Raw genomic sequence first — 17,634 nt, 5'->3', positions numbered from 1 at the left:
TCACTGATGGCATATCAAGCATTTGTTTTTATTTTTGTTTGGGGAGATTGATTTTTAAAAACTATATCAATTAGGACTATTTTGGCAAGTAAATTGTTTAAAAGTATTCCGTTTTTTCATAAACAGAATATTGGAAAGCCTAGTGAATCACATTTTTTTTTTGTTATCAGAATAGAAACATTTGATTATGATCCAACATGAAACTAAACAGGCACGGCCATCACTTCTTAAAAATGATTTCTTATAAAAGCATTATTCTTGAATTCTTGATTTTTCTGTTTGCTGAGTTTCTTTTCCCTTTGGAAGGGTCTGCTCTGTAATTAGTGAAGGGACATGTCTTTCTTTAGGCAATGGGCTAATCTCTGTGGCCATACGCGTAAAAGCAATATAATTACAATGTAGTATTAATTGGACCATGTGACTGTTTTTGTTTTAATTATTTCAGATCATCTTATCTTTTCATTCCTTAAAGCATGTTAATGGGCGAACCTTGGGTATCATGTTTATACCATTTCTATAGAGTTAAATATGCACGCATTTACATAAACTTGGTAAAAATATTTTACTTTTTATAATGTTACAGGTAGTGTTTTTTCTCAAACATTAACTTAGGCCTGAGAAAATAAAATATTATAAAGAATTGATTCTTTATGTTTTGTTAGACTTATAGAATATAGATTGGAGGTATTGCTCCCTGGGTTGATATGATAGCTTGTTAGAAATTTTCAGATTTATTTCTTAATAAATGAGGGATTTCCATACCTTTATACACATTTCGCTTGAATAAATTGGTAGGCAATTCAGTGATGGGTACCCATTTTCAGTAAATGCAAGTACTTGGCAGACTGTATGTAGAAACTGGCATTTATCTGTGTTCAGATTTTAACTTTTGTCTCCCTATTTTTCAGTTGTTTTTATTTCAGTTGCTGCGAGGGCTGTCTTACATCCACCAGCGTTATATTTTGCACAGAGACCTGAAACCACAGAACCTTCTGATCAGTGACACGGGGGAGTTAAAGCTGGCAGATTTCGGTAGGAAAGCAGTTAATTACCAGTCTATTTTGTCACACTGTGAGAATGCCAGGCAGATGGTGGCACTGCATTTGTTTAGGTGCACTTCTTCTATCATTAGAGATTATGGTACAGTTTTTTCAGGAATGAAGGAATTTTTTTTTATGATCAACATTATGCTTGGTGGATTTTTAAAAATTTCAGACTGCTTGTTAGAGTCTTAAGTAATCATAAGCATATATCACATCTCATATATCACATAGATCCAAAGGAAAAGCATAAAATTGTGAACATAAAATGTATCAAAGATATCTGTTTTCACTTTTTATTAAGAAAATGTCAACCCATTAAAAGTGGAAGGTTAGTATAATGAACTCCCACTATTCACCACCCAGCCACTATGATGATCAGTATACTGGCTCACTTGAAGAAACCTGAGTTTAAGCCTCTGGACTTTTTCAGGGCATCACAAAATATATTCAAAAGTACGTGGTACCCTAAGGTTTTAAAATTTTTAAAAATCTAGGGGCAGTGTTCACCTTTTTGGAAGTGACCGTTGTTTTAAGAATTCTCAGTAATGTTATAAAAGTGGACATTGCTTCTCATTCAAAAGTTGAGTTCCTGGTCTGGACCCATTTGAAGTCATCTCTTTGAAGGCTTTGAGGTTTAAGGAAACATTCTGAGGTTGGCGCTTTCCAGCAGAGAAGCTCTCTCCCAAACACTGTCTGCAGCACCCAGTGAGGAGCCGAGTGCTTGCATCGCCCTTGTGAGCTCCCCTCCCGTGGTCAGGTCTGACGTTTCCGCGTGGCCCTGGCTCTCCGTCACGCCAGAGAGTGCGCTGAGTTGATTCCTAGCACCAGGGGATGCTGACGGCAGCATGATGTGTTGACACGGCCTTGCCTCAATTATTTTTGAATACATATTCTGATTAGAAATTTGTTCCATTAAGAATGGAATGGAAATATTACCCTTGGGACATAAAGATGCCTGAGGTTGAGCTCTGGGCTTTGGCTGAAATATTATTAGCTTTTCCCACTCTACTTCCGCCCCTCCCAATAAATAAAAGGCAGCAGGCAATGTTTATTTTTTTATTTCAAGGTTAGTAGGCTGTTCAGTATCTTTCAGATGAATCTACACTGTTGGGTGTTGTATATTCTTTTCTTTTATATTTAAAATAAAACAAAAGTTAGCATTTGTATTTTATAAAATGTTGTCATCTGTCCTCATGTAGTTTGGTAAAAATGATGACACTGTGTGTGTGTGTGTGTGTGTGTGTGTGTGTGTGTGTTGTTTATTGCAGATTTTAGCATCAGAATGATACTGGGTCTTTCTGTTACTGGGTGGAAAATAATGGGAAAGTAGGTGGGAGGAGAGATTTGCAATTCCTTACATTCAAGGTTATTGAATTTGTTATGAGCATATTTGTAGTTTGTCAGTATCAGTAAATTAATAAGGATTTATAGTGATTTTCTTCTGGTGTGTTAATATATGATAAGGTACATGTTGGAATAAGTTATTGCATTAAACATTCAATTTCATTGAACATGGTTTTGTTAAATATTTTTAAAATACATTTTTACAGAATTGATTTTTGTTTGTATAATGAAGGATATAGTGGAATTGTGTGTAGGTGTTTACTGGGGCTATTTTTTAATTTTATGATGACATTTTAACATAGCAGTTAAGTTTATTTTAAAAGATTCTTATGGACATTTAAAACTGACATTTTACAATATCAGATTTAGAAATAAATTGAAGTATAATTTTAAACAACTTAGAAAGTTTTAATGAAAATGTAGAAAGTATAAACTACTCAGGGATAGCAAATGCTAACATTTTTGTTATATATTTTCCAAGTACCTTTCTCTTCCTCTCTTTTCTTGCTTCTTCCACCTGTTATAAGTCCTCAAAAACCAGTTTGTTTTGTAAGTCATTTTCACATAAGAATATGTTACAAATATTTTTGCATATTATCAAATATGGAAAAATCATTTGTGACAGCTTAGATTTTTCTCTAAATGGCCCAAACTCAGTCTCTTTATTCTAGCCCTTATGAACTAAAATTCTAGTTCGTTCTTATTGCTCACTGTGATGCACAGTCTTGTGTGGAGCACCCTTGCAGAGAAAGCTATAGATGCTGCACTGCAACATTGAATGTATTAAAGCGTGTAAATCTGAAGACCAGCCTGCTCTGCAGAGAGGTTGCGTGGTGCCCTCCCCTCAGCGTCGGGGACCGAACCATCTTGCCGGGGACACACACTTGGCGTGCATCCTGTGCCTGAAGTGTAATGAGCGAGATTCATTCACCAACTGACAATTTCCCCCAATTAATTGTGCATTATTTTTTGTCTTTTAATTTAAGACATGCAATTAACTATGATTTACTGTGCTGGGGCACGTGTTTGTGTCTGAGATGAAGGAAACACAGTGGAAGCTGCAGAGAAACTAGACAGTCAAAATAGGGTGATGCCAGGCAGCAGAACAATTAGAAAATTAGGTCTTAATTCAGATTTGATGTATGAAGAGCTTTAGAAACAGCTTCTTTGTCCTACATCCTTTTTGTATGTGAAAAATACCACAGAGTTTTCATTAAAAGAGACAAAGGAAATCTGCATGATTATTGCTCCCATATTGTAAATGCTACTACCTTTATTAGAAAACTATATTGGGGAAAAAACACTAAACTTACTCTAGGTGCCAGCACATAGATGTTTTTGTTTCATTGCCTCTTCAATTTATTAAGCTCTAGACACATGTGTTTCTGAGAGAGGCATGAGATTCAGGGAGGATTAGGATGCCCGGGCTTGATCACACAGGTCTGTGGTTGAAGAGCTGGCCTTCAGGTTCCTGATCCTTCAATCTCAGGTGGCCCAGAGCCTTTGTATTTATACACATAGACATGTTACCTTACAGGGCTGCCTAATTTCTAGTAAATTATCAGTCATTACACATGTATGTGCAATTTTCTTGAGCTGCCTAATTTCTAGTAAATTATCAGTCATTACACATGTATGTGCAATTTTCTACATACAACAAATATGATACCCATGCTATGAAAGGAAATTGCACTAATGCCAAAAAAGTATCACATAATTGAAAGAACATTTTACCATTTGAATAATTCAATAGAAATAAGTGAATTTAACCTGAGTCCTTTGGAGATTTTACCTGCTGGCCAAAGTAAACCACACAATGATGTATTTATGGACCTGTTCAAGTTTAAACAAAGGGCAGCTCTGAATTCCAGGTGGTCAGAGCACTGTAACTGTTTTTTTTTTCTTGTAAGCAAAGTCATATTTAAGGACTTAGCTGAGGCTTATTTTCTCTATGCATAAATTACACATGACTTAGAGTCACTGTGGCTTTCCTAATACATAGGTTTGTCCTGCCAGTGTATGATGATAAAATTATGTAGAGGCATTTAGACTCATTTCTAAAGAGGGGTTCGTCTTTACATTATCTCTGAGAAAAGAACATTTCGAGTCTCTCGTCCAGCCTGCCTTCACCACCTTGCTTCTTTTTGCCTGCTCTGGTACAATCAAACCCAAATTGGTTCCCCTATCAGACCCTCTTACTTGGCCTTCCTCTTTGCTTGGAACACTCTTCCTCCATTCTCACTGTGGTTATTACTTTCTCATCATCAGAATGTAGGTCAGATGTCACCTGTTCAAAGAGGCCACCTTTCCAAAAATCTGACCTTCCCCATTACTGTCATCCGGTAGTCTAACTTCTTTATTAGCACTTACAGCGCACTGAAATTATTTTGTTCATTTGTTTACTTGGTTTTTATTTTATTCTACTACTTCTAAGTTCCTTGAGGGCAGGGACTTGTCCTTTCTTGCTCACTCTTGTCTGTGCTATGTCTAGAACCACATTTAGCACATAGTAGCTGCTCAGTAAATATTGGTGGAATAAACAAAAAAAGGCACAATTACCATGATTATTAGTGTGAAGATGAGGATCCACTTGAATTGACTGGTTTCTGCTTGACTTATTTTGGCACACCAGCAGCTCACCGATGAATTTTCCCTTCACCCAAGCTGCCCTGGCCAGGCACAGTCGGGAGTGTAAATGGGATTCAATGATTTTGGATGGTGTTGGAGCTTCTCCTGTGCGGAGGTTCTCACACATGGGCTCTACACACCTGTTTAGTATTTACTATGTTTCTGCCTCAGGCTGCAGAGACAAATGCCACTGAGTGAATGGAAACACGTACAGAAGATGTATAAGATTTGATGCTCCTGCTCTGCAGACCTTGAATGATTGTCTAATTGTACTGTTGTTGGGAACAAAGTGTGTTGGACATTGAATTAGGAGGCCTGGCTCTGCCTGTAAATAGCGTATGACATTTAAGAAGTCATTATTCATGATGCTAAAAAAAAAGAAAGAGAGAAATGATTTATACCCTCTAAGCCTTAGCCTCCTCAATGGAAAAATAAGAATATTGAACCTACACTGAAAGGGTCTAAAACCCTTTTCAGTGCTGGTTTTTTATGTTGTACATTTTGAAATTGTCAACTTATTTTCTAATAACCAGATGTTCACTGGTGGATAAACATCAGTCCATTGATTCTGGAATCAACGCTATACCATCTCTCCCTAGAATCTAATGTTTTATTCTAGCTTCTCAAAGTTCAAATAGATGAGAGCAACACTTTTGTGATGTGCATTGAGATCACATTAAAAGAAAATTATCCAAGTATGACAAGTAAGTGCATAAAAAAATTCACCAAGAAATTAATGTTCATTCACAGTATGATAGTATTAAAACTCAAAGGTATTTTTTTTCATATAAATGAGATTAAAACAAAATAGATGATTCCATAGAGTTATAGCTTCCTGCAAATCTTGCAAGATAATGATGGTGTCATTCACATCCCCCAGCCATTCCTCTGCTATTTTTAAAGGTCATGGCCTTGCTACATGGAAGGGCAGCGGGGTTAAATTTGCCCCTGTGCAAAAGAGACAGTGACAATTCTGTAATAGAAGTATTTAATGTCTTGGCTTATTGCACTGACTTTCTTAATGTAGGAACCAAGTTAAATAGCTCAGTGGTTTTAATCAAGTAAAATTACACAGGTCTCTCCCACCAGAAGTCTAAAATATTACCATCTTAATGTTGGTAGTTTCCTCCTCCAGGCTGTTCCTTGTCTTAATGTGAGAACGGAGATTACTGTAAATCACATTTTAGATTAATTTGCAGAACACACCAGAGTGGTAACTCTGCAGAGGCCATGGTGAAGCAGGATTTGTCTGTAATGTGCCTCTCAGAATTCACATAGGGAATACTAGAAAACAAGGAAATCGAGGGCTTTCAGATGCAGAGAGGAGTCTGTCAGCTTGATAAATATAAAGTCTCTGAATAAAAAAGCCCATGAGTCCCAAAAGTATAGACCTTTAGCTATGTTGTTATCATTAGCAAATAAAATTCACCATTGAAGCCATAGTTATACATTCAAGGTTAGATATCACTTAGTCCATTCATTATGGCCTGTAGGATTCCATTTTGCTATATCTTTATTTTGGAATATATTTTCTGTTAGCAAAAATATCTTTACTATCTACTAGTAAATATATTTACTAGTAAATATATTTACTAGTAGTGAGGTACCACTGTACTTTTTAAAATGCCTTTTGAACAGTTTAATGCATAAGCAATTTTAATGCCAAGTTCAGGAAGGTGCTTTTGTATAGATCTGAAAACCAAAGAATATTTTTAGAATAATTGATGCTACAATATGAACCAAAAGAAGAGATCCCCTCCTAATTTATCAAGAATTCATTAATCTCCAGATCAAAATCTGCATGTCTTAAAATCTATCAGACTATCAAGATTACATGTTAGGTATAATTTTGATTGTGAGCTACACAAAGGTATTTTCCCCACTCATTATTTTATTGATGTGGTAACCCTTTTGAAACGGAAATTGTCTTCTCCCTGACCGTGAAATCATCACTTGGCTTCATTATTTAAGTCTTGTTTAGTATTCCACTCCTCTCCTCCCAAGTTTCCTTGCATTCAAGAGGGATGATGATGAGATTCATTTGTATTGTTTTGTGTTATCACAGTAGGACTTTTCCCAGGTACACTAACATGCTACATATGTGAGCTTTTTTTCTCCTTTTAAATAGACTTTATTTTTAAGAACAATTTTAAGGTCCTAGTACAGTTGAGCTGGAATTACAGAGAATTCCCCCATATCCCTTGCACCCACACCTGGATGGCCTTTCCCGTTATCACCATCCCCCGCCAGAGTGGTATGTTTGTTATAATTGATGAATCTACACTGACACATCAGTATCAGCCAGTGTCCTTAGTTTACATGAGGGGTTCACTCTTGGTGTTGTAAATTCTATGAGTTTTGATAATTTATAATGACATATAATTTATTTGGCATTATAGTATCATGCAGAAGAATTTCCCTGCCCCTAAATATATCCTAAAATCTCATCTGCATGAGTTTTTTAGAAGCTGTAAATGGGAATAAGAAGGAAATATATGAACTGCAACTAATATACATATTCTACTCTGTAAGAAATCTCTTCAGTCACCATTAAACAGACTGCAGCAATGTGGATAGGGGTTGATTGCTTAAAATGGCAGTTTCATACTCCATGGAAATGAGAAAATTCAAAACAGTTTCGTTCGTTTTTAGCCATATCATGCATAGCAAAACATTTTAAATGTAGAACAGACTGCTACAAATATGACCAGTTGTCTTATTCTCTATGTCAATGGAAACTTTCTGGGCAAAGAAGTTCAATATGCAAAAATATTTTTTCCTTATATAATATGAGAACAAAATTGTTGGCAGTAAATCAGATACGTGATGCAGGATATGTGTTGAAATATACCAATGTACTCTTAAAAAAATCTGTATAGGGGACAACTGGAACCCTCATGACGACCAGATAGGAAACAGTACGGATGATGTTTGCAGGAATAGCACTGAAATGAACATTAGAATTATGTAACACTCATGTGCTATTCGAGACAACAATGATTGCACTTGAACATGAGTTGTGTTAGCCAACGGGTATGTGTAAAAGGTTACTTAGAGTTTAGCAATTCATTAATGTCCCTTATTTATGGATCTTCCTTCATCTCCTGCTCCTTACCTTCCAAGAAGACACATTTTAAAATGCAGCCAAAACCAGACTTCACTGATCCAAATGTCAATGTGCCTGATTTATACTGGAATCTTGTAGACAGTGAGTCATTGTAGTCTAAAGAACATCTCTGAAAGTTTTAGTGGAAGCAAGAAAAACTGACCAGTGATACAGGAAATCTGAGATATGCTATAAGTTCTGAAAGGTAGACATACTGGAAAAATGTGTAATTTTGAACCTTTATTTTCTCACTTTAATACTCTCAGTTTAATATTAGTTTGCTTTCCTGTTTGTTCTGTAAGTTTTTAAATGCCACATATGTTGGTTTACTTTTGAAGTAGTGTGCATTTACAGTAATATTTAAAAACTTCCTTCTCACCTTGAGTGATTTTTTTTCTGTTGTAATAGATAAACATAGAAACTAGGACTTTTTTATTATAATGAATGGAAATTTTTTTTTGAAAAAATACAAGAACATAATCTGTGCTGTTTTAGGAATTTTATTTTATTGTGATTTTTTTATCTTCACTAGAGGGCATGCTTATTGATTTTAGAGAGAGGGGACTGGGGGGAAGGGGAAGGAAGGAAAACATCAATGTGAGAGAGAAACATTGCTCACTTGACTCTTGTGTGAGTCCCAACAGGGGACACATGCTGATGGGACCAAACCACAGCCTAGGCATGTGCCCTCACTGGGAATGGAACCTCTGATCCTTTGGTTTATGGTTCAGTGTTCCAACCAACTGGGCCACACCAGCCAGGGTGGTGCTGCTTTAGGAATTTTAGATACATGTCTGAAAAACAATCTATGTTTATTTTATCACATACTATAAAAATAACTTTGATGTGCATAATCAAGCTTACAAATCTAAAGTAATACAACTTTTTTTGCAAAGATTCAAACTTTAAAAGTAAGACATCTATTAAATATCTGCTAAGTTAATTGAAATTTCAATTTTTAATCTGGAAGCTGATGGTAAAGGTGGAAACTGTGTAGAACCACCTGCAAGGAGTAGAATGGGGAGTGGTGGGCGGCAACAGAGGCACAGAGGCAGGAGGAAGTTGGGAGATTTTAGGATTATGTGGTCATGATAGTTTCTGAAAAATTACCAGTAAGCTCATACCCTACTTAGAATAATTTGGAAGCATTTAATAAGAATCACTAGTATTAACATTATAAGAACAACATAAAATAGGTATGATATTCAAGTGTTTGCCCAAACAGTTAGAAGCAAAATGTAATATGATTGTTGATAATATTATATATTATCATTCACATATTGATAGAATCATGTCATGGAGAAAGGCTTGTGTGATTTTTTTTCCAGAATAAAAGTTGCAAATCTATGATGGGAAAATTAAAATAAATATGTGATAACTATATGAGAGAAAAGGAAAACCTATGACAGACATTTTCAGAATTTTTTATTTTAGATATTCTCTGAATTTTGAAGGAACCGTTGAGATTATCTACTTCAAACTTTCATCATAAAAATGTACTTACTTTGGCCCACCCAGAGAATGGAAAAGAAGTTAACTACCGTGCCTGTTATTTAGTAAGTGATGTGTTAACTTATTTTTATTACTGACACCTTTGGAACCCCAGTGTAGCCCCCATTAGAATATTGATACCTTATTTAGCACACATGTAGTCTCGGTTTCCCAAACACTTGAGAAGGTAGAAGTGTGAACCGGAAGCAGACGTCAGGCTCAGAGTAACCCCTGCTGGTCTGATGACCTCTGTGAGCAAAACAGCAAGATCCCTGTCAGGAGACTGGGATCCAGAATACTAGCTGTCACTCACCCCTAAACACTGGACCTGCATAGAACGTGGGTCTTGAGATAACCACAGGAAACAATATAAAGAGTGATTTTCACAGCAGACGTGTGAGTAGCCTGGTTGGAAATACAGGTTGGAATGGAGCCTCAGTAATTTAAGAATTAGAAAGAACCACCTCTCTAATTATATTCCTGGTATAAATTAAAGTGTTGAGAAGCCCTCTGGACATATGAAAGCTGAATTGGCTTTATCAGTGTTCCCCTTAGGACTCAGCAGTGCTGGGCAGCAGCTGAAAAATGCTCTTCATGCCCCCAGTGGGAAGAAGAATCCTCTGTTCAAATGTTACCTTTCCCACGGGTTGGAAATAAACAGTACACAACTCCAGGAAGGTGAGCAGTACCAGAAGTACTGACTAAAAACGTTTAAGTCTGAAAGAGGAAACTTTTAACATGGAAGCAAATATACCCACGTGAAAAGACAGGATAAAGAACAATATCTCAGAATGTTTAGGGTGAGCATTCTGGAGTCAGATGCCCAAGTTGAAGTCTGATTCAACTCAGGGTCAGATTCCAAATCTTATGTCCTTGGGTGAGTTATTGAAATTCTCTGTGCCTCAATTTCCTTGTTTGAAAATGGGGATGATGATAGTAATACTGGGCACCTCAAAAATTGTTTAAGGAGTTAAATAACTCAATACTTATAAATCATGTAAGGACAGTGCTTGGCTTATAGATAGTCCTGTAAATGCCTTGTTTATTATTAACTGTTTATGATTTAGGGTTTAAGTGTTCAAAGTGTTATTTATTTTTGCCCTGGCCAGGTGGCTCAGTTGGTTAGAGCATCATACTGTAACACCAAAAATGTTGTGGGTTTGGACCCCAGTCAGGACATGTACCCGGGTTGTGGTTTCATCCCTGAAGCAACCAATCAATGCCTCTCTCTCTCCTTCTCTATCTCTCTCTCTCTCCCTCCCCCCCAATAAATATATCCTCAGGTGAAGATTTAGAAATTTTTATTTTTAATGTGACTTTCTTCCTAAAATGCTTAATGTACTTTTTTGTTTTCTTGAACAAGGATATAATATGAAATATTCTTCAATAGTTCATTTAACAGATTTTTTCCATTTTATTTTATTAATTTATTTTTTATTGTTGTTCAGTTACAGTTCCGATTTTTCGCCGCGTTGCTCTCCCCTGCCCTGTCCAGCCCTGCTTCCAAAGACAATGCCTACCCCATTGTCCTTGTCCGTGGGTCCTTTGTACATGTTCCTCTTCTTTCCCCCATTACTCCCCCTCCCCTCTGGTCGCTGTCAGTGTGTTCTTTATTTCCATGTCACTGCTTCTTTTTTATTCATTTGTTTGTTTTGTTATTAGGTTCCACTTATAGGTGAGATCATATGGTATTTGTCTTTCACCACCTGGCTTATTTCACTTGGCATAATGCTCTCCAGTTCCATCCATGCTGTTGTGAAGGGTGGGAACTCCCTCTTTCTTTCTTAAGCATAGAATTCCATTGTGTAAATGTACCATTGTTTTTTGACTCACTCATTTACTGATGGGCACTTAGGTTGCTTCCAGCACTTGGCTATTGTAAATTGAGCTGCTGTGAACATTGGGGTGCATAGGTTCTTTTGAATTGGTGTTTCAGGGCCTTTAGGGTATAATCCCAGCAGTGGAATCACTAGATCAAAAGGCAGTTCCATTTTAAATTTTCTTAGGAAATTCCAGACTGTTTTCCACAGTGGCTGCACCAGTCTGCATTCCCACCAACAGTGCATTAGGGTTCCCTTTTCTCCACACCCTCACCAGCACTTGTTTGTTGCTTTGTTTACAATGGCCATTCCCACTGGTGTGAAGTGATATCTCATTGTGGTTTTAATTGGCATCTCCCTGATGGCTGGTGATGCTGAGCATCCTTTCGTATGCCTATGGGCTGTCTGTACGTCCTCCTTGGAGAAGTGTCTGTTCAGGTCCTTTGCCCACTTTTTCATTCAACAGATCCTCACTGAGTGCCTGCTGTATCCCCAGCACTGTGTTTTGGCTGGATGGTAAATCTCGGTAGCACTGCTGTGGTTGTCCTGCTGTAAACTTTTGTTGCAGTCTTGTGGTCACCATTTTGAGTATCAGTTATTGTGGTGTACAGAGATGCCCTGGGAACTAATGAACTTTTAAACAATCTGATTTTTAAACCAGTCTTGTATATTTCATGGAAATTATCATTTGTCAATTTTAAAATATAACTACTGGGCAGGGTAAGATTTTAAAAGCAATTATCTACAAATCAATGTTAAAATCTTTCTGTGGTTTGCAGTTCAGACTTAAAAATATCTCATCGTAGAAACATTCAGTTTAGCTTCTCTGGCAGAGGAACTAAGGATAATTTAATAAAAAGGCATTGTTCTTGTAAAATTTTATGACAGATATATAGCACTAATGTCATTCTTTGAGAAGAAAATTATACTTATGTTAATGTTTGAAGTGGCAGAACACTTTGTTAACTAACCAAGAATCTACTGGTATTATGCATTTCTCTTTTTGTAAACAACTGAATCCTTCTGTCAGATGTTTCATTAGGAGAGACCTGTGAGATAAGAAAATTTTGTGAACCACAAGAAAAACCAGTCTTAGTTGAAACTATAATTACACCTTCGTGTACATTTTAATAAAGAAATGAGTAAACCCTTGAACACTACTAGAATGAACACGACTTCCATCTGGTCTCAATGCTTATAGTCTCTTAGGCATAGATCTTGCTGTGGAAATTATTTTTACCTTGTCAGGTAATGCAGAAATCTAAATGAAAAATGGCGTATTGATTTTTAAGAGTCTTCAGAGGCTTGATGCTGTGTAAAGCAATGAAATTAGTTTCTAGAAAACAATGTCAGACCTCTATAACTTGTTTTATAAGATTTATGTGGCAAGGTTTTTTTTGAAATTAGATTTGATGTCAAAGTTCATTTGACCATTCTTTAAAATCTCAAGAGGTAAAACACACAACTAGAAGTATGCATAAAGAAAGGAATACACTTGTAATCTTCAAAAAAAGGGGGATGCATAGATTGTGAAAATGAATGATTCAAGATAATGATAGATTGTAGATATTATAAAGCAAATTTATACATTTAACACTTTTGTAGCATGCAGCCTTCATTCCAATAAAAGTATCAACAGCCTACCTTTTGTTAGTGTGGCTGTGACAGCGAACTTAGTCACTTCTTAAATTTTAAGAAAGGCTTATTTTACCTTCTTTGTGAGTGACATGTCTTGATCTGCTTTGGACATGGGCATCTGTGCTGTACAACATTGAAACAAAGGATGAGCATTTTGCTGAGACTCCAGTTTCTGAAGCACTTCTAGTTTTGAACATTGAATCCAACCTTTGAAAGCATTCTCATAGTTGAATCATTGAAACATGTTATTTGAAGCACTTGACATTCGATTGCTTTTAGGAAATGAAATTGATTCAAACCTCTGTCATTTCTACTGCTAATAATAATAACAGCCCTTTATAGTTCATGAAGTGATTTCATAGCTGTTATTTTATTTATCCTTTAACCCTGTGAAGTAGACAGTACAGGTCTCATTGCTCTCTTTTTAATATGGGAAGATTGATTTATGCTTGCAATATTAGCTCAACGTGGACATCAGATTGACCAACATTTTAACATTGGCATTTCTGTTGAGTCTGTACACTAAAAAATAACTCATCTTGAAATCATTTTATAAGATCATATAACTCTTTTTATATCTTTTAAATAACATCATGAAGAGTGTTCAAATGATTCTTATTACTATTCTGATCAGTGATCTTTTAAATATGAAAATTATAGATAAATACGTTTTGCTATCCAGCACTTTATCCATGGGAATAGCTATAAATGAGCTCTTTGATCTCCCCCTGATAAGTAGAGAAATTTTGATGCAAATGTGAAACTGTCCTTTAATCACTAAGTGAATGCAAAATAAACAGCATTTGTACCCACCAGATCTAAAGGGTTGTCTAGAAACTAAAAGCACAAACATTGAAGGCAGTAAAACATTGAGGTGTATTCATTTCATTGCCAAAGATGAAATTTCTGGAAATCAAGAAGGCGTTAAAAAGCAAAAAACAAACTTAAAACCTTTTTCAAACATATGAGACATCAAACACAATGCTCATTAAACTACTTTCCACTTCATCCTCTTTCCGGGCTGCCCCTCACCCCCACCCCAGCCCCCTGTTACTGTTGATGCTGGTTACAGATGAGACACGTCACTGTCCCTGAGGAAGGGAAGGCGCAGGAAAGAATGAGAACTACTGTTTGTCCTTTTCATAGTGGTAAATTGTTTTGTTGAGAAAAAGTTGTGGCTTTTGCTCAGAAAAAATGTCATACTTGGTATGTTTAGAGAGGTAAAAGACCAGAGAAAACTATAGAAATATTGGAAGTAAAAAAAGAAGGAATTCTTACCTTTTGCAACGGCATGGATGGAACTGGAGTCTATTATACTAAGTGCAATAAGCCAGTCGGTGAAAGACAAATGCTATATGATCTCACCTATAAGAGGAATCTAATGAACAAAATAAACTAATGAGCAAACCAGAACCATAGGCATGGAAACATGGAACAGACTGACAGCTATAAGAGGGGAGGGAGAAGTGGGGACTAGTTGAGAGAAGGGGAAGGGACTAGTTGAGAGAAGGGAAGGGACTAATCAAAGAACACTCATGGAAGCCCCACGGTCTTGGACAATGGTGTGGGGATGGACTACGGGAATGGGAGGTGGGCTGGGTGGAGGGGGACACAGGGTGACAAATTGGGACAACTGTAATAGCATAAACAAATATATTTTTTAAAGATTTTATTTATTTATTTTTAGAGAGGGAAGGGAGGGAGAAAAAGAGAGAGAGAGAAACATCAGTGTGCGGTTGCTGGGGGCCGTGGCCAGCAACCCAGGCATGTGCCCTGACTGGGAATCGAACCTGCGATGCTTTGGTTCACAGCCCACGCTCAATCCACTGAGCTACACCAACCAGAGCTCTAAACAAATATTTTTTAAATAAATATTTTTAAAAAATGAATAGAAGTGAAATTTTCATAGATGGAGAGTAGAACGACAGCTAGTGGGGCGGGGAGTGAGAGGGTGGACAGAGTGAGCAGAAAGGAAAAGGACCCCTGGACGTGGACAGCAGTGTGGCGATTGCTGGGGGAGGGAGGTGTAAGGGGACTAAATGGTATGGAAGAAATACAATAAAGATTAAATCAGTGAAAAAAAACAATAATTTTTTTAAAAGCACATATAAAAATTTATTTTTTTAACTTTCTGCAATTAAAATAAAATTGAACATTGTAGCTCCCAGATTTATTTCATTAAGGACAAATTTTTGACTCTATAAAACTTAAATTGGGGAAGTGTTAGTGTATTAGTTATCTTAGGCTGTATAATGAGTTACCACAAACCAAGCTGTTTAAAACAACACACTCTCATCATCTCTCTGTTTCTGTGGATTAGGGATCTGGGTGTGGTTTAGCCAGGAGCCTCTGTGTCCAGGTCTGTCACAAGGCTGTAATCACAGTGTCATCTGTAGGGTCTGCTGGGAAAGGATGTATTTCCAAGCTCACATGGTTGTTGTCAGAGTTCAGTTCCTGGTAGTACGGTGGACTGAGGGCCTCAGTTGCAAGCAAGCTGTTGGCTGGACATCACCCTCAGTTTCTTGCCATGAGGACCTCTCCAACTCAGCTGCCTGCTTCATTAAAGCATGCAAACCAAGAAGGCAATACATAGAGAGTGTGTAGCCAGTCAGTTACACTCTTAAGTAAATCTAGTCATGAAAATGATATCCCATCACCTTTGACATATTCTATATTTTAGAAACAAGTAACAGGTCCTGCCCATACTCAAGGAAAGGAGATTCCACAAAAGTCTGAATACCAGGAGTCAGGGGGTTCAGGGAAACCAGAGTCTGCCAGCTGCTGTTGATATAAAAAAGTACTACCCAGTTGTTTCATGGTCGTTCTACCGTGTGATATAATTTTCCATAAACAATAACAATGAACTGGACTGATAAAGCATTCAGCTAGGGTGTAAAGGTGTATAAAGAGTATCGGTAGTGGTGATGATGATGATAAATGCTAATGATAAGTAGGCCGTATTAACTGATGCATGTGTCAGATACTGGGGTGAGAACTCTGCTTAAGTATCTTACTTAACAAGCCTCCTTTCCAAAAAAACAAAAACAAAAAACTATAAAAGCTTGAGAAGTTAAGTAGACAGTAAATAGGTCTAGAGGTTATTCTCAAGCAGCTTACTGAGACGAGACAATTTATGCTCCTAATTATGTTTTCCAACAGGTGACAGGAAGGGAGGCCAGAAAAGGGTGCCGCACTTTTTGCTTGAGAGACTTAGAGGGGACAACCCAGATAAGTCTTTTCAAAGGAAGATGAGGGTTTTATGGGGTTTCTGAGACAAGGGCAGGGATAGGGTCCAGTAAAAGTAAAGGTAAGTAGGTTTGTGTAACGGTAAGCCTACAGTCCCTCTACAAGTAACGTGACAAAGAACAGAGCCTTTACAGTTTAGCCACAGACAGAGATGTTGGTGGACATATGGGCTTCAAAGCCAGAGCGCAGATTAAATGTCAATTAGGTGGTGGCCACAGTAGCAGATGGCGACTATTTGGTTATGTTTTTTATTATTTATTTATCCTTGGCCTCCTTCCAAAATGTCACTGAAGCAGCTGCTGATCGAATGGTCTGCTTGCTTTATCTTTAGTTAGCCTGCTGGCTGCTCTAGGGAGACTTGTTTCCATCCACCATGTGCCCTGCTCTGCCCCCACCCTCCAGGTTTGGTCTTCAAGTTCTACCTTCAGTCACTTGTAACTGGATGGGCACGGGCTACCAGTGCTGGAAGGTCCCAGGGGCTGGAGGGCTGCACACAGATGGTTTTAGCACTTGTGTCTCCTGCTTCCTATCATCTAGAACCTGCTGCCTCTTAGGCAGGACCTGGGCCAGGCCCAATTCCTTCACAGATAGCCCCTGGGGTATGTAGCAGGGCACCGAGCCAGGCATCTGCAACACAGAGTTTGCCACGCAGAGCCTGTTGACAGATCTGGGAGCTGCTAGAGTAAGTCCTGGTCCAGTTTATGAGTCCTCTGGAAGAGCAGAATGATGGGCAAGGCTGGGGTGAAAAGCCAGGTAGCCAGTGGCTTCTTTGGAAGCCAATCCTTGAGCAGAGATAATGGCAAAAGGTGAAGTTTAAGCCCTGGCTGGCATAGCTCAGTGGATTGAGCGTGGGCTGCAAACCAAAATATTGCAGGTTTGATTCCCAGTCAGGGCACATGCCTGAGTTGCAGGCCACAGCCCCCAGCAACCGCACATTGATGTTTCTCTCTCTCTCTATCTATCTCTCTCTTCTCTCTCCCCCCTCTCTCATTCCCTTCCCTCTCTAAAAAAATAAATAAAATCTTTTTTAAAAAAGGCGCAGTTTAGTAAAAAGAACAGGGTAGCCAAAGTGAGAAGTCTAGGCACTTGCTTTCCTGTTTTCACTAATTAGCTGTCTGACCCTGGACTAGTCAATTAAAGGGGCAGTTTTGTCTTCTGTAAGTTAAAATAAAACTAGATTGAATGCTCTTTAAATTTTATTTTTTAACATTTCCAAATTTTTCTTAGAAACTCTTCTCCTGAAAGAGTTTACTCTGTTTGTTGCCATGTGTTTATACAGTTTATAGTCATTTTCTTAAAAATACCTTTACCAGCTTCA

General features: G+C 37.6%; 1 protein-coding gene across 2 annotated transcripts in view; it reads left to right on the top strand.

The window, feature by feature from the left end:
* Nucleotides 1–17,634, top strand: part of CDK14 (cyclin dependent kinase 14) — a 546,733-nt gene that overhangs the window by 280,798 nt on the left and 248,301 nt on the right. For both annotated transcript variants that reach the window (XM_028525494.2, XM_028525496.2), the window contains one exon: nucleotides 909–1,032. In XM_028525494.2, the coding sequence (XP_028381295.1) occupies nucleotides 909–1,032 (124 nt within the window). The remainder of the gene's footprint in view (nucleotides 1–908; nucleotides 1,033–17,634) is intronic.

This window comes from Phyllostomus discolor, chromosome 10 (genome assembly GCF_004126475.2).
Source record: "Phyllostomus discolor isolate MPI-MPIP mPhyDis1 chromosome 10, mPhyDis1.pri.v3, whole genome shotgun sequence".
Lineage (NCBI taxonomy): Eukaryota > Metazoa > Chordata > Mammalia > Chiroptera > Phyllostomidae > Phyllostomus > Phyllostomus discolor.
Note: the sequence above shows the minus strand (reverse complement) of the source record. Positions and strands in the feature narration are given on the sequence as shown.